The 20,047-nt window shown below is 48.5% G+C and overlaps 1 protein-coding gene across 2 annotated transcripts; it reads left to right on the top strand.

Annotated features, from left to right (window-relative positions):
* Positions 1-8,600: 8,600 nt before the first annotated feature.
* baz1a (bromodomain adjacent to zinc finger domain, 1A) lies at positions 8,601-19,476 on the top strand. Of its 2 annotated transcripts, none has more exons than XM_085932853.1 (28): positions 8,601-9,114; positions 9,323-9,449; positions 9,877-10,155; positions 10,288-10,440; positions 10,815-10,916; positions 10,992-11,079; positions 11,145-11,261; positions 11,518-11,718; positions 12,007-12,102; positions 12,176-12,314; positions 12,418-12,549; positions 12,708-13,028; positions 13,098-13,263; positions 13,327-13,427; positions 13,627-13,724; positions 13,876-14,117; positions 14,414-14,634; positions 14,753-14,883; positions 14,949-15,064; positions 15,290-15,387; positions 15,797-15,882; positions 15,972-16,136; positions 16,222-16,397; positions 16,575-16,667; positions 17,287-17,417; positions 17,773-17,960; positions 18,031-18,118; positions 18,596-19,476. In XM_085932853.1, the coding sequence occupies exons 2-28, from the start codon at positions 9,337-9,339 to the stop codon at positions 18,775-18,777; spliced, it is 4,023 nt and encodes a 1,340-aa protein (XP_085788979.1). In that variant the 5' UTR covers positions 8,601-9,114; positions 9,323-9,336; the 3' UTR covers positions 18,778-19,476. The 2 variants fall into 2 exon arrangements, with proteins under 2 accessions (XP_085788979.1, XP_085788978.1); XM_085932852.1 differs by having other exon boundaries at positions 13,594-13,724.
* Positions 19,477-20,047: the final 571 nt, after the last annotated feature.

Raw genomic sequence — 20,047 nt, 5'->3', positions numbered from 1 at the left:
TAAGTAAGCATCTAAACCAAAGGTAGTGAATTGTTGATGTATGATGGACCTCATCCCTCCTGTCGACACATGGCAAGGCCCATGTGTCGCAATTGCTGCTGCCTTAAAAAGTGATTTTGGTAAAACAGGTTTGTCATTGATGCGGTGGATATTATCTGTATCCACAACTGCACCTTTTGTCGCCCACATTCGTTTTTCCACCATTGGAGCATTGCCCTGCATGTCTGTCAGTATAGTTTTATCTATGAGTTGGGTGTCCTCTGAATCTATTAAAAAAATTTCATGGCCATGTTTCCCTGCTGCTGCTTCCTTAGCGATTTTGTCTGCAAATCTGTTTCCATTTGAGACTTCATCTGTGCCTGTGGTGTGAGCAGCACATTTACACACAGCAAGTTTAGCAGGTAAACGGATGGCCTGCAACAAGTCTTTCAACAAGGAGGCATGGGTAACCGGCTTACCGGTTGATGTTGTCATCCCCCTGCGCTCCCATTGTTTTGCAAAATAGAACAGAGTAGAAAACGCATACTGACTGTCTGTGTATACAGTGACTTCCTTATCTCTTGCTAATTGACAAACTCTTGTCAGTGCAATCAGCTCAGCAGCTTGCGCTGACCGATTGCATGGAAGCTTCTCTGCTTCAATAATCCGGTTTGGCAACTTCACAATTGCATAACCACTTTGATTGTTCCCTTTAGGATCCTTTGAACATGATCCATCCACAAACCACTTTTCCCCTTTATCAAGTGGAGTGTCACTTAAATCTTGTCTAGGTAGCTGTAGATGTTCTGTAGCATCTAAACAATTATGTGGGGTTCCATCCTCTGGCAACGGGATCAATGTTGCTGGATTTAGGACTGTGCACCTTTTTATCATAATATGCGGTTGTGACAGAAGTGTAGCAGTGTAGGATAGGTGTCTGGCGGGTGACAAAAAGTTCATTTTGCTTTGCAGTAGCAACACATCTACAGCATGTGGAACCAACAAGTCCATTTTGTGGAAAAGGACCACATCTGCGGATAGTGTCACTGCAAGCGCTGCTGCGCATACTGCTTGGACACAGTCTGGTAACGATTGAGCCACTGGATCCAATTTTTTTGAATAAAATGCAATTGGTCTTAGTTTACTGCCATGACTCTGCAGCAACACTGAGGTCATAAAACCATTCCTGCAGTCTACCGTTTGCACAAACGTTTTATTGTAGTCTGGTAAGATAAGGGTTGTAGTTTCCATCAAAGCCTGTTTCAGTACTACAAAAGCATCCTCCGCTACTGGTGTCCATATTATTTTTTCTGTCATTGCCATGGGGACTCCACGCACAATATTCAGCAATGGTTGCGTCTTTTCTGCATAATGTGGGATCCATGCTCTGCAGTAATTGCAGAGCCCCAAAAATGACATCATTTGTTTTTTTGTCTCAGGTTTTGGTGCATCTGCAAGGATTTGTTTTCTGGTTTTTTGTATCTGTCTTCCAGCAGCTGACAACGTGTGACCTAAATAGTTCACCTCCTGTTTGACCCATTGTAGTTTATTTTTGCTTACTTTATTCCCTGCTTTACAGAGTTAGTGTAACAAAGCTAAGGAGTCTTCCTTGCAAGCAGCTTCAGTTTCAGAGGCTATCAAGAGATCATCTACATAGACTAGAAGTTGGCTTTTGTTTGAAATTTGAAAATCAGCCAAACATGCCATGATAGCTTGAGTGAAAATAGTTGGACTATCAGCAAATCCCTGCGGCAATCTGGTGTACGTATAACTTTGTCCTTTAAAGGTAAACGCAAACCAAAACTGTGAGTCTGGGTGGATTGGCACTGAGAAAAATGCATTGCTAAGATCAATCACTGTGAAAAACTTCTGGTTAGGTTTCAAAGTGTTCAGAAGTGTGTGCGGGTCAGGCACATTAGGTGCTCTTGTTTGTATTGCCTCATTTACTGCTCGTAAATCTTGTATCATTCGCCAATCAATCTTGTTGGCCTTTCGGACTGGAAAAATAGGAGTGTTGCAAGGAGAATCTGAGCACTTCCTAATAATCCCTCCTGACAAAAGATCATTTATGACAGGGGCAATCCCATTCATTGCCTCCTGTTTTAAAGGATATTGCTTAACTCTTGGACGCCACTCTGATCTTGGTTTGATCTGTACTGGGGGAATGGACTTTAAAAGTCCTACATCAGATGGGCCCTTTGTCCATAGCTCTTCAGGAAGCTCAGCCAATTCCCTCTCCTCCATCTCAGTCAAACAAACATTAGCTAGTCAGGGAAGCGCATAAGCGCATGCCCTTCCATGAGCCACTTCACACACTGTTTGCTTCCACATGTCACAACTGGTACTGTAGCTCCACCCATCACCTTTGTCCTCATAATCAGTGATAGATTCGGCAAGTTTAATTCGGCAACCCACATCTGCCCATGTTATACTGTGAGGTTTAAACAATGAAATGTGGGGTACAGCCGACAACTTGTATTTGTCTTTTTTAGGAGCGGGCAGGAGCACAGCAGCAGCTGCAAATGACCTGGGATCAGTGTACAGAGCAGTGATTATTAAGGTTACTTCTGTGTCACTGAGAAAACTTTCAATATATTCATCTTGTGGATCAGTGAGAATATTCATGGTGACATGTAATTGATTACAAGACATTTCTGATTCAGGTTGTGACAATTGCTTTCGGGCTTCACTCAGTAAACTGTTTGGTAGCTTGGGATTCTGTTCAACAGAGATGTCATACGAACAGCAAATTTGTTCACCTGCTTGTGCAGCGTATAAATCAACATCTCTCCCTCTACATGCTCGCATGCCATCCTTTACTGGAATTATTGCAATTCCCAATCTAGTCATCAGATCTCGACCCAGCAGGTTTATGGGGCATTTTGGGGATAGGACAATCGAGACTGAACCCATGTTTCCAGTTTCATCATCCCTTTCTTCAACTGGGTTGGAGATACTCTCCTTGTGTACCTGCCCATCAGCAGATTTCACCCAAATAGTATTTTGGGAGGCCTTTAGATTAGGGACTTTAGTTTTTATTACGGTTTTACAAGCCCCGGTATCACACAAAAACTCTACATCACTTCCTCCAACATTTAAGGTAACATGTGGTTTTTCTTTTAATGTACTCAAAATGTCCCATGCTGTATGGACATCTACTATTTCTTCCTCTGTAGGATCACAAGAGGTCGAAGGGGAGGAATCTAGTCATGCTGAGAATTTGGCTTTACCTCTGCCCCTTCCTCCACCCTTTGATTGGTTTTGTTTTGCATAACGACACTCTCTTGCAAAGTGTCCTCGTTTCCCACAGTTCCAACAGTTTTCAGAATCTGATGGGGGTTTTGAATTGTATGGTGGCCTACGACCCTGTTGACCTCTTCCTCTGCCCTGTTGGGAGCCTCGGAAGAAGACTGTTTTATCTTCATCTAGGTCCTCATCATCATCGTCGAGATGAAATACATCAGAACTTTTGCCTTTTTTGATCACTTTTTCAGCATGTCTGGCCCACTGCATGGTTGTTGTAACGCTAGCAGTGTCCACTTCCACCAAGTGTTTCCTCACCCAATTGCCAATTTCAGGACGGAAACCAGTGAGGAGTGCATTTTTAAACTGTTGCTGATAAGCACTCTCAGCTGCATCATTAAATGGGATGCCACTATGCACCCTAAATTCTTTTTCAAATCTCAAGCGAAAATCATCAGTATCTTCCCCAGGCTTCTGTTTTATTCCTGCTAAATGACCATAATTTGCTCGTCTTTGAAATATATTTCGCACTCTTTGCACAAGATCATTCCATTGTGCTATATACTCCCCTCTCAACTGATTTCCCTCAACAGGATAGGGGAAAGGTCCTTGGTTATTTCTACCTGTATAATTTCCTCTAACCTTGGCCCAGTCTTTTCCCAAAGAAGACATTGCAGCTTCTCCTGCCTCATGCCCATTCAGTCTATAGGAATGTATGATTCCAGCCATGTCTTCTGCCCATTTATCTGGGTCTTCTGCAACAGGGGTAACCCCTTCAACTGCTTTTCTTGCCTCTTCCAAAGTCCATGGCCGAAAAACATATGTATGTAGAGGGTAGCCTTCCCCTACAATAGGGTTTGGCACCTGTATCATTGGGCACACATCAACATTTTCTAAAGTTTGAGAAAATCTAGCAGCATTGGTCATAGTTCTTGTTTGCACAGGACTTCTAATTACGTGACCCTGACCTTTTTTGCTATTGTATGGGGGAGGGTGCAGGTCTGTTAAACTTGGATACAAGTTTTGCACAGGAGCGGAAAGCTCTTCTTGCTCCTCTGCTTGAGCTGCGGCTGAGACAGCGCGCCTGGGCACTGTAGCCTCATTGTCTTCCGGCCTGACAAACATACTTGCGGCCTCATCACTTTTCACCTTTATATTTTTTGTCTTTTGAATTTGTTCTCTTCTCTCTTGTGAAGCTTTCAACCACACTCTAGCACATTGCAATTCTCCCTCTTTTCTTTCCTTTTTGGTCCTTTTTTCTTCCTAGCCACACTCTCCTCCAAAGCATCAACCACTATTTTCCACACTTCAACTTTCAACTTCCCTTCTACTCCATACTTTTTCTTCCACTTTGGCATGTATTGCATACAATTAAGAAATCTACTCGCCATGTACTTCTCATCTCCTTCAAGAGCTAGAGATTTACCGTTTTTATTACCCATCTTAACTTGGTTTTTCAAGATTTATATAAAATAAAAATTATTTCTTTGAGGATCCTCAATGCAGGTTTAAATTGACCGTTCAACAACAATTGCCTCTTAGTCAAATTATCCTACCAGTCACACACTCAACCACACAACTTAGCGCTTTTTAACTTTTAGGCCTATCCCGGATGGGTGCAAAAACCCTTCCAAACAGCTAGAAAAAAAACGGACAAAAAAGAATCTACGCCCTTCTCCAATTAAGAAAAAGAACCTCTGTCTCTTTTAACCCGTTCCCTCCACTGGGTCTTGGACCCAAGCCAGATCCTGTAGCTTGGAAGAACAGACAAAGAAGAATCTACGCACCTCTTCAATGAATGAAAAGGAAGCTCTGTTTTCCTTAGTCTGTTCCTTCCACTGGGACTTAAACCCAAGCTATATACCGTGCACTTCACACAATTTTAGGGCTTTAACTTACTTGTCCCCTGGTTCGTTGCACTGCCGGATCCCGTCAATCCGCCGCTGTCAGACGAAGGCAGACCTAAGATGCTGGCCCAGCGAAGAATTCACTCCCCAGGACTTTCTTAACCAGGTCCACCTAATAGACGCTGGCCCGTCGACGGAAAGCAGCACGTCGTCCTCAGTCAGTCAGCAACGGGTATGTGGGATCCGGGTCACGGCACCAAAATGTTAGGGATGTTCTAACTCTAACTTATTTTGCAAGAACCAAACAGAGAGACAGTATGCCTTTTGAACACTTGCAAGTGGAGAATCTGTTCGGTACTGTAGATACAGCAATGTCCGAACAAAGTCTGCCGTTGAAGTCATGCAAGAGAGTCTTTATTGAGAGAAGAAGGGTGGGGGTGAGAGTCAGCCAAGGTGGGGGTGACATTTGACATGTGTAGTGGGCACCTCAACAAATGATTAACCACTTGGGAGGGTCCCAGTCTATCTCTCCACGAGGCCGTGGACATAAATTCTAGTGGAGCAAAACAAGGACGCCTCCACACCACCTGGAGAGCTTCAACAACTGAATGGTTCAACTGTTCAGAATCACGGGAAGGTAAAAGGTTCAAACAAAGTTCATCATTCTAGTCTACATCCCAACATAATCATACGATCAAGATAGTTTATAAACCCTAACAGAGGAGGTAGGGAATTCAGGATCCTGACAGCTTGGAGTATGAAGCTGGTTTTGAGTCTGGTGGTGCGGGAGCGCAGGCATCTGTACCTCTTCCCAGAGGGCAGAAGTTCAAACAAAGCGAGAGCGGGGTGACTCACATCACACACAATCGCGGTCGCCTTGCGGGTGAGATGGGAGGCGTAAATGTCCTTCAGGGAGGGGAGTGGAGCCCCGATGATCTTACTAGCAGTGTTCACTATGCGCTGCAGGGTCTTCATGTTGTACTCAGAGCAGCCACCACCCCACACAGCGATATACCATTATAGTCACTATCCCTCCTCTGTACATGTCCAAACCATCTCAGTCTGGCCTCTCTGGCTTTATCGCCGAAACACCTAACATGCGCTTTCCCTCTGATGCACTCGTTCTTGATCTTATCCAACCGAGTCACTCCCAAAGAGAACCACAGCATCTTCATATCTGCCACCTCCAGCTGTGCCTTCTGTATTTTCCCCAGTGCCACTGTCTCTAAACATTACAGCATCGCTGGTCTCACCACTGTCTTGTACACCTTTCCTTTCATTTTTGCTGATACTCTTATCACACATCACCCCTGACACTTTTCTCCACCCATTCCACCCTACTTGGACGCGCTTCTTTACCTCCAACATTCTCCGTTGCTCTGGACAGCTGACCCTAAGTACTTAAAATCCTCTACTTTCTGGATCTCTACTCCCTGTAGCCTCACCATTCCACTTGGTTCCCTCTCATTCACACACAGGTACTTTGACTTCTTTCGGCTAATCTTCATTCCTCTCCTTTCCTGGGCATACCTCCACCTCTCCCTCCACTTGCTCCCTACTCTCACTACAGATTAAAATGCCATCTGCAAACATCATGCTCCATGGAGATTCTTGTCTGACCTCATCTGTCAGCTTGTCCATCACCATACCAAACAAGAAAGGGCTCCAAGCTGATCCTTGATGCAGTCCCACCTCCACCTTGAACTCTTCTGTCATTCCTACAACACATCTCACTTCTGCACCTTTCCTACATTTCTTGTACCACTCTCACATACTTCTGTGCCACTCTAGACTTCCTCATACAATAGCACAGTTCCTCTCTGGCCACCCGGTCATATGCTTTCTCCAGATCTACAAAGACACAATGCAGCTCCGTCTGACCCTCTGTGCTTCTCCATCAGAATCCTCAAAGCAAATACTTCATCTGAAATACTCTTTCTGAGCATGAAACCACACTTCTGCTCACAGATGCTCACTTCTGCTCTTAGTCTAGCTTTTACCACTCTTTCCCATAACTTCATTGTATGGCTCATTAACTGTATTTCTCTGTAGTTGCCACAACTCTGCGCATCCCCCTTGTTCTTATAGATTGGTATCAGCACACTTCACAATCACACATCTGCGGTACTGGATTATATCAACTTTTGTACTGAGAATGTGACGGAGACTAAAACCATCAAAGTGTTCCCTAATCAGAAACCGTGGCTCAACAGTGAAGTGAGGACCTTGCTCAAGGCACAGGACACTGCCTTTAAAACAGGGGACCTGCTAAGCTACAAGGAAGAACAGACAAACCTGCGGAGGGGCATTAAGAAGGTCAAATACAGCTACCAAAAGCGTATCGAGACACACTTCATAAACAATAACTCCAGAGGGATGTGGTAGGTGATTAAGGCCCTGACTCGCTACAATAACGACACCACAGCCGCAGTACTATCAGATCGCACCCTCCCAGACGCACTGAACCAGTTCTTCGCCCGCTTCGACCATCACAGCAGGGAAAACCCCATCCTTACTCCACCAGGGGATGACAGCTGCGGCCACAACAGGTCAGAGACACCCTGAGGAAAGAGCTGGTAACCTTCCATTACATAGACACAAAACATTAAGTATATAAGGCATTCAGGTGATAACAGAACAAATGTCTGCCTTATGAGGAAATGTTTTTCCTTCTTTTCCCCTCCCTTTTCTTCTCTTTCTTATTCCTGCTTGTGGGCACTATAAAGCCTTATGACCGGAACTATGAGGATGTTGTTTCATCTGCTGAAGTGCAATGTGTACTGACTGCCATAAAGCAACTCAAGATCTTGCAAATAAAGAACCAACTGTTACTCCACATCTTATTTTTCATTGCTCAACGACGGACATCTTGAACCAAACGCAACACTGCCTACTGACACACCTTCCTCCTTTCCTTTTTCAATCCACAGTCGTCAAACAGGTTAACAGCACTGATAGGGGTCGTTGTTAACCTGGGCCTCGACCGATCCAGTAAGGAATTAACAGACTGAGTTCGCATCATGAGCAATTTTGGCAATTCTCTATGCCTGATGGCCTTCCTGACACAACTCTCTGCATTTACCCGGGCTTGGGACCGGCAGAAGACTACGCTTAAGCATTTTATTAACGTTCTACTGCTCTTGGGAAAGTTCCATATTCACAAAGCAAAAGTTTGTAACTTGTCTTTACTTCTCACTATTTTTTGTTTGAGCTGAAGTAATATGTCCGTATTTTGACTCGTTTCTAACAAGAAAAGTGCGCGTCCATTGTTATTTTTAGACAAAAGTCTTTGGTGTGTCCTTCAACCAAATTGAATCTTACATTTTGTGCTGCTTCTTCGAATTTATCCTTTGATCTGTTTGATATGTTCATTCTACAAAAGAAAACTTTAATGTTTGTATAAAGTTTGCAAAACAAAAAACGGCGCGGCTTGATCATTGCACCCGGCCAATGGCGGTTAAGATTTACCCATTCATTCTCGGTGTGTTGCGTTCAGGAAACTCACTGCAACTCGGAGGGCGGGCTACTTTTCAGATGAACGATGTTCATTCAACTGTATCTAATCGGCACACGGATGACTTTTCGATGAATGAAAAGTGACAGTTACGTAAACCATTAGATTATAATTCCAGATGAACAATGATGGAAATTTTCAAATTTGACGAGATTTCAAACTCAGTTCGGAAGTACCTTGAAGGTGGCGTGCCGGTGGTGGAAAGTTTTGAAACTAGTTTAACTAAAGCGTGACAAGTCGTGCCGTCAGTAGCGTTGCTGATTTCATTCAAAGAGACATTTGGGCGTCACTTAACGTGCCACTCGACAAAGCCTAGATTAGCACAGAGACATTTACGAGCTTTGTTCCGGTACGTAAAGTAGACAAAAATTTAGTCAACAAGCCCCCAGTGAGTGAGCCCGCTCTACCCGGGAAAGTTTGTTGTTCCGCCTCGCGGATTAGTTGGCGTTGCCACAAACGCACGCAGACACACAACTTCGTCGAGGGGTCACAAAGTAACCGAACCTTCGCTGTTATACTGAGCCCGAACAGGTGAGTCCAGTGCCGCGGAGTTCGATTGGGTCTCCCTTAAACAAGAGCCGAGCGGTAGGCTCCCTTCCACGCGGACGCTTACTTGGCGCGTCTAAACAAAAGAGCCGACGAGGAGCTCCTCGGAGACCCAGATGAAACCCCATCGGGGTGTCCGTTGTGAGTTCGACTGTGCCGCACGCTCCCCTTTCCTTTTTTTTCTTGTTTCTAGAGCGGCCACCCGAGATGCCGCTTCTTCACAGGAAAGCCTTCGTCCGCCAGGAGCCTCCGGCCGACTTGCGTCCCGACGAGGAGGTCTTCCTTTGCCGCATCACCCATGAAATTTTCCGCAGCTACGAGTGAGTCTCAACTGGTCGGCTCGCTGGTCCGCCCGCCAGCCCCACGGCTGTCGTTATTCACCGACACCAACATCACCTGAGCCCGGCGTCGTGACGTCACGACACGTTGGTCCGGTCCCACTCACGAGCTCACTTTAAACTTCCACACAAAGTACTTGAATCACAATCATTTGTGTTTCTATGAAAGCACTTTAGTGGCAGGTGTATCGTTAGAAGAGTTAGCCCGCCGCTTAGTTGTAACTTGTTAGCTACCTTTAGCCGCTAACTGCTAACAGGCCAAGCACGTTGGAGACGTTCCCTTCTTAAAGGGCAAGAGCACCCTGACTTCATTCGATCTTAGCACAGTGAGCGAGTGGACGCTCGTGTTCCTCATTTGATGGCTACAGAAAAACTTGGTTCCCTAAAATTGTCACCATCTTGCCCTCAGTGAATTTTTCGAGAGGACCATCCTTTGCAACAGCCTGGTGTGGAGTTGCTCCTTGACTGGCCGAGCGGGTCTCACCTATCTGGAGGCAGTGGAGAGTGAGCGACGAGCTAAGCAGAGCCTTCAGAACTTTCCCCACTCACTGGTGCGGCCACTGCTGCACCTGGCGGCACTTGGTCGTCGCAGCCGCCTGAGCGAGCTCTGCGAGGACGTCTACGGCTTTGCCAAAGACCGCTTCTTCCCCGGCGAGACGGTGGACGTCAGCGGTCGCGACGAGGCCAGGTAGGACACTTGAGGTCGCTTGAATGTTTCCTGCTAAGCAGGACGGTTCGCCTCTAGGCAGGCAACCACTCATCGGAGCTCACAATGCCCAACTCTACACACACAAAATGCGTACGTTTGTGTGTGTTTTAGGCACATGTGCGAAATCCTTCAGGTCCACTTGTCACATTCCAGCACAAACGGGGCACCAACCGTCAACGGACATAATAAGTCAGCCAACAGCAACGTCATCGTCATCAGTGACAGCGATGATGACGAAGCCACTGCCTTTCAGAGTCCCAGCAGGTTCGAGTTTGTTAGCCTGTCAAGTCCCAAATTGGAGTTGTCTGACTTGTTTTCACCACTGGCGCGCTTGAGAAACCACAACATGAACGTGATCGCTGGGCTTTTGTAACGCTACTCAAAAAACAAAACAAAACACAGATGCCAAAATAGTTTGTACCCATTTTAGCCCACTGATCAAATCACAACTGGTGCTGAATCACAACACGTGCTGAAATGCTCAGCTCCATTGTTCTCTCAATACCCACCTGAGCTGAGCCTTAATTTTTCTGCTGCCTAACTAGATTCAAACGGGAGTCAAAAAAATACTGCCATGCTTTTGCGGGCCAGATACAATGATTCTGTGGCACGTCATTTGTCCATGTGTTTGTAAACAGAAAAAGGAAGAGGCCTCTGAGTCCATCGGCGTTCAAGTACGAGGTGAGGATCATGACTGAGGAGCACAGCGAGCCGTTTGTCGTCAGAGCCAATCAGATCAGGTGTGCCCCCTCCCACCCGCCCCCCATTCCCATATTTGAGCAAACATTTGATGCGGCACCTTTTGTTGCGTTCAGGCGCAGGAAAAACGTGATGTCGCGCGAGCGCCTGAAACTGCTGCTCAAGCAGCACTGCGAGCCAGCCGACGGGATGGTTCGGCTCAAGGTAAGAAGCCCGCCCCCGCCTCCCAACGACGCGTCACTTCCTCTCATGCGACTTTCCTCCACCAGGCATCCAGCGTGGTCAAGTATCGGTTGGCAGAGCAGAACTTTTCCCACTTCTTCCCGGATGAGCCGCCCCGGTTCCCCTGCAGCGTCAAGAATGAGACGGGCTGCTCGCCAGCACAGGTGCGAGCAAGTTTTAGCGCAGGCCATTCTAAGGGCAGACCGCCTCGTGAGACAGAGCCACGAACAGCGGCCTTGCTCCTTACACGATAAATCGAAATATTCTCGGCTTTGTGTAGTCCTCCGGGAATGTGGACCGATTATCTTTACAACAAATGCAAGTAAGGCTGGGGTCTGTTTTTCCGTCAAACAAGAATGACGAACCGGACGAAAATCCATCGGTGTCTGAATGTTTTCACTTGAGCGTACAAAACGTCAGGCCGGCACGTGGCTGCTGAAGGCGGCGGCGGCGGAGAATCTGAAGCTGCTGCAGAAGAAGAAGGAGATGATGCCCAAGGCCGGGCTGAAGAGGGCCCAGGAGGAGGCGGCCAAGTTGAAGGAAGAGCAGAGGCAGCGCTTTGAGCGGGACAAGCAGAAGAAAAGAGAGGAGAAGGAGCGCCGCAAGCAGGAGAAGGATCTGGTGAGTCTTCCCCAAACAATTGAAATCTTCAACTCAAAATATCTTTGCCACGTGACTTTGTGTTTTTCTTTTTAATGAATCTCTAGTCAGAATTTATTTTGTACCATTGTAGTCATCATAATTCATCGTATTGAATTTTAATTCAAAAGCGCGGAAAATTGTTTTTCATGATGAAAAAACAATCTTGAGTTATGAATTTAAATTCACATTAAAAAATAAAAGTCCACGAGTGATATTTCCTATTTCCATGCAGCAAAACTTGAAATATGTCTGACTTGGGTTTTGCAGGAGCGTGAAAAGCTGAAGGAGGAGAAAAAGAAATATGCGGAGAGGCTAAAACTGTGGAACAAACCCAGAGAGGACATGGAATGTGAAGACCTGAAGGTTAGCAAAACATCGGCGGGCCCTCACCTGCCGCAATTAAGAGTACATTCAGCTTCTCATTTCCCCCTCGCAGGATCTGCCTGCTCCCACGCCCGTTAGGACTCGTCTGCCAGCCGAGCTCTTCGGGGAAGCCCTGATGGTCCTGGAGTTTCTGCGGGCCTTCGGCGAGGACTTTGGCCTCAAGGACGAATTCCCAGAAGGAGTCACTCTGGGTAGGAGCCTGAAGTGTAGTTCTTGTCATGTCTTGAAATTGCTCCCCGTGAGTTGTGTCCGTCGCCAAGCGATACTTCATTCTCTCTTTGGCTCCATTTACAGAGGTTCTGGAGGAGGCTCTCGTGGGTTCCGATCCGGATGGTCCTCTGTGTGAGATGCTCTTCTTTTTCATCACGGCCATCTTTCAGGCTCTGGATGAGGAGCGAGAGGAGGCGGCCAAAGATACGCAAGAGGGTGAGACCCTCCACCTCCCTCCCCCTTAGTACCTTGATGAGGTCACGCTATGGGTCTGTCTTCTTCTCGCCACCTGCCGAGTTCTCTTTGCATCTTGATGCGACGCAACAATGTGTGGCAGACATTGAGCAAGATGTTGAGTGTGCACGCATTTGCAGATCAGTCGGAAGCTCAGGACGACGATTCGGAGCGGGTGGCGTCAGCCGCGAGTGCCGCCGTGACCTCGGCCGCCGCCTGGTCTCAGCTCCACCTGGGCTGCGGCCTGCACGAGGTGGACCTGGACAGCTGTACGCTTTCGGAAATCCTGCGCCTGCACATCCTAGCGTCCGGCGCCGACTGTAACCACAGCAACCCCAAGTTCCGCTACCAGAGGCAGGGCGGCTTCACGTCCACAGATGACCCCTGCGTGGAGCTCTGCTCAGCACAGCCAGCGCTGATGACAAAGCTGGCGCGCACAGCCGTCTACGACCTGACAGCGGGTGGGTGAGCTCCCGGCTTTTCTCGTCAAGCTGTCGGAAGCCAACCCGCACTGCATTGCGTTTGTCCAGGCGAGAAACTGAGCATACTGCAATCCTTGATGGGCAAGCTGCTGACTTTGGCGTCCAGCAGAGATCTAATCGAGGAATGCGTGGAGGAGCAACGCATTGCAAGGCAAGAGCTGAGGGAGCTCCGGGTCGAGCGGCACCGCCGGGAGCGAGAAGAGGCGGCGCGCAGGTACGCGCTTGGCCGGCCAACCACTGCCAACCTCGTGTGACCACTGCATGTGGCCTCCTGCAGGGTACGCCTTCGCAAAGAGGAGCGTCTGCGCGACCAAGAGCGGCGCCTTAAGATGAAAGATGAGATGACGGAAGCGTCGGCCCACCCCAAGAACACAAAAGGTTGTGCTGCTGGCAAATATGGCCCACGTCAAATCCCACAAGTTATTTTGTTTTGGCCCCAAAATTTCAAACGCGGTTGGCTCAGATTCCATTTGAGCTACGGAAACCTTTTTCCAAACATGACCTCCACGATTTAACTGAAAGGTCTGAAATGTTGACACTGAAGGTGACTCGTCCGAGGACACGTCTCTCTCCTCAGCCAAAGTCAAAGAATCGCCACCGACCGCCGACCCCAAAGCTCCAACAGACCCTCCCGGTGTGCTGACGGCAGAGGAACTGGAGGCGGACCAGGAGAAGGTGAGCCCACGCCGATTTCGAGACGGGGCCATGAAGCCGCGCAGCCACCGCCCGTTTCCAAATTAGGGCCCGACTGATCCAGTGCGCTCACTTGAGGAAGAAATCTGCCATTTGCGGTTGGTGTCATGTGCGTCTGGGCCCCCTGCCGCAGGTACGCGAGCTGCAGGAGCGCATCCAGAAGGCGGCAGCCTGCACCAGCCTGCACCCGCTGGGCCGGGACCGCCTTTACCGACGCTATTGGTTCCTCCCCTCGGCCTCGGCGCTTTTTGTGGAGGAGGACGCATTTGGCCTGACTGAGGACATGCTGTGGCCCTGCCCTAAAGCCACCCCGGACCCTGCCGCCACCGACTTGGAGGACGGCCAGCGTGTCCAGCAGGAGCCTGCGGAGGGAAGGTTGGTTTCAAGTCACTCAGAAAGTAAAGCTTGAAATCATTTGGGCCCACAAGATTCCAGGGAAGTCTACTTTTTTGCCATTCTCCTCACATCACTTCATTGAAAAAGGCAATCAAGAGATGATTGGTCATTAAAGGAATCGTTAGCTGAAATGGAAAGTTTGGTTAACCTGTCACAGTTGAGTAAAATCATTTTGGGGTCGTATGAACATAGTAGATTTTTTTTTTTTTCCTCCACACCGATCGGATTTGGTTTTGGTTCTGGCCCAGAATGATCCCAGTTTCTTGTCCCCGCAGTGTCGGCTCGAGTCCAGCACCCCTGCACTGCCGCGGCCCGCCGGTCAACCGTCCCAACCAGTGGTTCTTCTACAGCTCGGTGGATGAGTTGGACCAGCTGATGGACGCACTGAACCCGCGAGGCCATCGTGAAAGTGGCCTGAAGGAGGCACTACAGCAGGAGCGTGAGCGTCTGCAGGAGGTTCTGCAGGCCTGCCAGCGCAGAAAGTACACTTGCACCGGTACCAATCTTCCCCCTATTTTGGGGGCTCCCCTCCTGGCATCTCTCTGCAGCGCGACTATGGCCATGCCCCCTGGCGCACCTTATCTCCTCATAGCGTACTTGTCGCCTCCGTCCAGACGATCCTGAGTCATCTCGATCTGTCCCGGAATGCACCGCCGCGGCCGAGACCCTCATGGAGGGGCGACTGAGAGACCTGGTGCTGGACATCGAAGACCGCATCCACCAGGGAACTCTGGGAACGCTCAAGGTAACGAGATGTTGAGATCGGGTGAAGATGTTGCATTCACGCTGGTCCCACCGACTCTTTTGCAGGTGATGGGCCGACTCAAGTGGCGGGCAGCACTGAAGACGGGAAACTACCGGCTGCTGAGTCCCGATGGAAGCGAAGCCCCGACAGAGGACTCGACTAGCCTGAACGCCGGAGACGGGTACGAGGATGACTATAGGAACTTGTATGAGAACCCATGATGATGTAAACAGACACAGAACGATGCCGATGAGACTCAAATAGAAGCAAACAGGCATAAAGACAAAACAGAGCGACTGGTGTGAAATTGCAGACAGATAAGTTTGAAGATGGACAAATAAACTCGGATGACGACAGAGACCGATGTAAGAGGGGTGCAAATGTTGACGGGTATGAATGTGTGCAGACTGCCAGCAGACAAGATGGTGGCGGTGAAAAGTCTAGCTCGGGCGCTGGGACACGTGGAGTGCGGCATCGAGAGACGCTTCCTCAAAGCCCCGCTAGGTAGGTCCGCCCCTACCCAACTCATTGGCTACATTCAGTGGGAATGGGTTAAATGCAGAGGACAAATTTCACCACACCCAGATGTGTGTGTGTGACGATGATCATTGGGACTTTAAAAAGGCAAAAAGAATGAGAAGTATACCGGTGATGGTATGATTGGCAAATGGCTGCTCTCGTGATCGCCTGAGCAATGCCTTTTTTTTTTCTTTTCCCCCCCTCTCCCTATTCTCATTAGAGTTCACCCTTACACGCTCACAGTTAACTTTTTAGCTCTGTCTTTCCCTTATTTGTGTCCCTCGTTCTTTTTTTTTTCCTTTTTTGCTCACTATCTCTCCCTCCCTGTCTTGCCCTTTTATTTTTATTTTTTCCTCCCTCACTGACTACATTTTATTTCTGTTTTTCTCCTCAGATGGGGTCAGTGACAGCAGTCGTGCTGCCAAGTCTGTGCTGGAGTGCTGGAGGGAGTCTCTGCTGTCATCTTCCAGTCTGTCGCAGGTTATATTGGTCCCGCCTTCCTCCGTTTTTGGATGGCCCCGTTTGAATAATTTGTGTGTGTCTGTCTGTGTTTACGCTTACGCCGGCAGGTTTTTGTTCATTTAGCCATCCTGGAAAGAAGCGTGCGGTGGTCACGCTCGGTCCTGAACGCTCGGTGCCGCGTGTGCCGCCGCAAGGGCGATGCCGACAACATGCTCCTTTGCGACGCGTGTGACCGCGGCCACCACACACGCTGCCTCCGACCACGCCTCAAGGTGCACGCTGGCCGAGCCCGGCCGGCCCAGGCGGCATGCGTGCGGCAACTTACGTGCGTCAGCTCACTGCCGCTCTGCTCTCTAGAGCGTTCCAGAGGGCGAATGGTTCTGTCCCGACTGCCGGCCCAAGAAGAGGTCCGGCCGCCTTCCTTTGCGACGGCAGCCTTTGCTAAACCGAGACAAGGAAGAGGAGACCATGTCTGAGGAAGAGTCCGACGACCAAGAGGAGTCGGAAGAGGACGAGCCCGATTTTGTTGTGAGGCGAGTCTTGCGCTATTCTGACATTGGATCTGCCGCTGCACTTGGCAAGTTTGAGCTGCTTTTGACAATCTTGTCGTTAGCTGGCTTGATTATCGTCCGTTCCCGTCTGCGGCTGTGAACAGTCATTGATGCAATTTCGTGAGCCGCTTTTACAAATGTCAAATGTTTGCTTTTCAGTACCAGGAAGAGTCAGGCTGCGCCCCCCAAAGGCAGGAGCACTCAGGCCATGTCCAAAAGTCAGCAACTCACCACGTCAAATGGGAAATCTAAGTACGTAATGCCATGGCTCAGGAGCGGCTGTTGGTGGCATATTATTTTGACATGCATGTATACAGAGGCGGTCCTGGCGCCCTGGGCGAATCTATCTACCCCCGCTCTCAAAACAAAAAAAAACTTTTTGCAAATACCGTCCAGTCCGTCAAACAACCTTCACTTAACATTGATCACGTCACTTATGCATCAGGTAATGCAGCCATAACGCAGTGCATGCACTGTTTTTTTTTTTTCACATAACCCAATTCATTACATGTGAATAGGTATGGTGATTTTTATGAATGAAATCCAATTTATTTGGAAGCAGTTGTGTGGCCTTGGAATCCCTCGCCCCCTTCATTTTCTTTTCCTCTCCGGCCTCTGCTGTCCCCCGCCGATAAACCCCCTCTTGCCTGCTCGAGAGAGGTGGGGAGGGAGGGTTGGGGCAAGAGGAGAGGGCTGCTCTTCTGACATGCATGTAAATTGACATCACGTGACAATAAGGGCGCCTCAGTGCCCACTGAACAGATTTGAGATGGAACTGATTGAGCTAGAAAACTGGTGATTTTTTTTTTTCGAGAGAGAGTGCTTGTGCCCACATGGATACATATAACATCGACATATAATCCACTCTTAGGTCGTCGGGCAAGGATGCGTCGCTTCTGTTCAGGGCTGGCACGTCGGGCGGCAAGGCCCCGCCCCTGTCCGGCACCAAGAAAGACAGCGGTGCCAGAAGGTCGTCGGGGCGCAAGAGAGCGCCCACCCCAGGTACGCTTGCCAAGATGACCTTGCTCAAAGTGAGGCAAAGACATTCGCATCCTCAGCACTTCCCACACTTGTGCAAATTCTCACGGAGCTGATGTTTGTGCCTGTAAGAATGCCAATGGCCGACAAATCCCACGTCAGGGTTCGTTCAAGGTCGCAAATTTCATTTTGGACATGACATTACAAATCAAAACATTTTTTCTAGTCGTATCATTAAAATGAATGAGTTCTTTGGGCTGTATTTTGCAGTCGCTGATCAGGTGATCTGAGAATGAGCTGTTTAGCATTGAATTAGTTCCCCCCTCATTCATTATTCATTTATAAAGATGCTTACACTTGAACGTGCCTCCTCCCCTAGACGCTTTGCCGACGCCATCGGGACCTCGCAAGTTAGTCCGTCTAGCCGCCGCCTCGCCCTCGAGTAGCCGCCGCTCGTCCGGGAGGAATCAAGGTGTCCACGAGCTGTCGGCGTGCGAGCTCCTAGTGGTGGAGCTGGTCCGCCACGATGACAGCTGGCCCTTCATGAAGCTGGTGACCCGCACACAGGTCCGCTCACCCGTTGGCCGCCTCGCCGTCGTCACCATGCTACTTCCCGTCTCGCTCTTCCTGTGAGCAGGTGCCCGACTACTATGACATCATCAGCAGACCCATGGCGCTCAACATCATCCAAGAAAAGGTCAACAACTCCCACTACCTCAACGCAGGTAATGCGCCAAAGGGGGGGACTCACTGGCGACTGCTTAGAATCGGGAGAAATGGGCCTGAAATGGAGAGGAAAAAAAACCAAATGCATTTTCTTGCAATGCGTTGCTTCTACCTGTCCTACATTTGCAACTTAAATCGGAAGGATTTTTTTCTTCTCTTTCTTTGGCAGCTTTTGTGCTGCCTATTTCTCCGACTAAAGGACAACAAACTGTCAAATGTTCTGCCTTTGTGTTAAGGCAGCAAAGAAAGTCACGATATGTTTTTCTAATTAAGCAGCTGATGAATCTATTAGCACATTTCTTTTTCTGGTTAAGATAGGAATTGGCACCGGCCACTCAGGCCAAGGGGCAAGTGATTCCCAGCTGATTGCTAACTGCGCCCTCCCATTCGCTCATTCGCTAGACTAATCAGCTATGTTATAGCACTGCCATTTTGTTAGTCGATCTCATCCTTTGATTTGTTTCCGTCACGCGCAGGTGACTTCATCTCTGACGTTGAACTGATGTTTTCCAACTGCCTCCAGTACAATGCTCGCCATACCAACGAAGCCAAGGCGGGAGTGCGCCTGCAACAGTTTTTCCACGCCCAGCTCAGCAAGTTCGGCCTGTCGAAGCACGCCCCGACCCAAGCGCCGACCGCCAAGCGGGCTCGCCTCTGAGCTTGTCACTATTTCACACGTCGCCATCTTGAGGTGACTCGTTGACCACATTTCATGGGACTGCAGGGGTCAGAGGTCATTGTGAATTGACCCGTTTGTAGAGCGTTATCCCGTCCCTCCGCTGGTATCCCTTCCCTCCGCTGGCCTTGTTACAACTACTGACCTCTGACCTGCTGATGTGTGACTAGTTGTGGTACTTGACTCGAATCTTTTTGCACTGAAAGCAAACGCACGCACTCATCTTTTGCGTTTCTCAGGGACAACAATGAAAAAGTAGTGATATTCTTGCTGGCAACCAAATAATAGTCTCATTTGTGTTGCTCATTCCGCATTGTTTTTCTTCCAGAAATGCTACTAATGTTGCAAGCTGGCAATCAAGTGTCATCGTTTAAAAGGTCCACACACAGGAAAAAACAAAACAAAAACATTTTCATTCTGTCTTTGTGATCATAAAACTTACCAAGTTTGTTTTGGTTCAGAGTTTGATTTTTGTTATTTGGGACACATCCCGCTGCTTAGCTTAGAATTGTTCTTGTGTTCAACCCTTTTTGTTGTGGACTTTTGCCAGTGTGTTTTTGGAGTGCAGGTCAATGTTCATGTTTTGCTTCCTTATTTATTTCTTACTGAAAGATGACATTGCTGCTGTCACCACTTTGTGCAGCCTGCTTGTTATGGAAAAGAAAGTGTTTTATATCATAACATTTGATTTTATTTTATTTTTTACGCTTCTGGGTTAGCACTGGTTAGCACGTCCGCCTCACATTTAGGAGGGTGCGGGTTCGATTTCACCTCCAGCCCTTCCTGTGTGGAGTTTGCATGTCCTCCCCGTGCCCGCGTGGGTTTTCTCCGGGCACTCCGGTTTCCTCCCACATCCCCAGCACATGCATGGTCGGCTGAGTTAGCGCTCCAAATTGCCCGTGAGTGCGAGTGTGAGTGTGAGTGCGAGTGCGGATGGTTGTTCGTCTGTGTGCACCCTGCGATTGGCTTGGTTCAGGTTGTCCCTCCCCTACTGCCCGATGACAACTGGGATAAGCACTTCAGCACGCCCGCAACCCCCGAGAGGACAAGCAGTACAGAAAATGGATGAGACTTTAAATGTGCAGAAGAAATTGTGTTGTGTTTTATTAACTTAAGTTATAAATGACTTTGAAGGAATATTAGTCATACTACTGGCCTTGATTTTTACTGCACTTAAATTGAAGTGGAAATGTAGCCGCCAACAACGTCACCTGACCACCCAACAAATTGTGTTGATTTATTTCACTTTCCA

The sequence above is a fragment of the Syngnathus leptorhynchus genome, chromosome 15 (assembly GCF_054491065.1).
Source record: "Syngnathus leptorhynchus isolate UIUO chromosome 15, UIUO_Slep, whole genome shotgun sequence".
Classification (NCBI taxonomy): domain Eukaryota; kingdom Metazoa; phylum Chordata; class Actinopteri; order Syngnathiformes; family Syngnathidae; genus Syngnathus; species Syngnathus leptorhynchus.
This window is presented reverse-complemented; position numbering and strand designations above follow the sequence as displayed.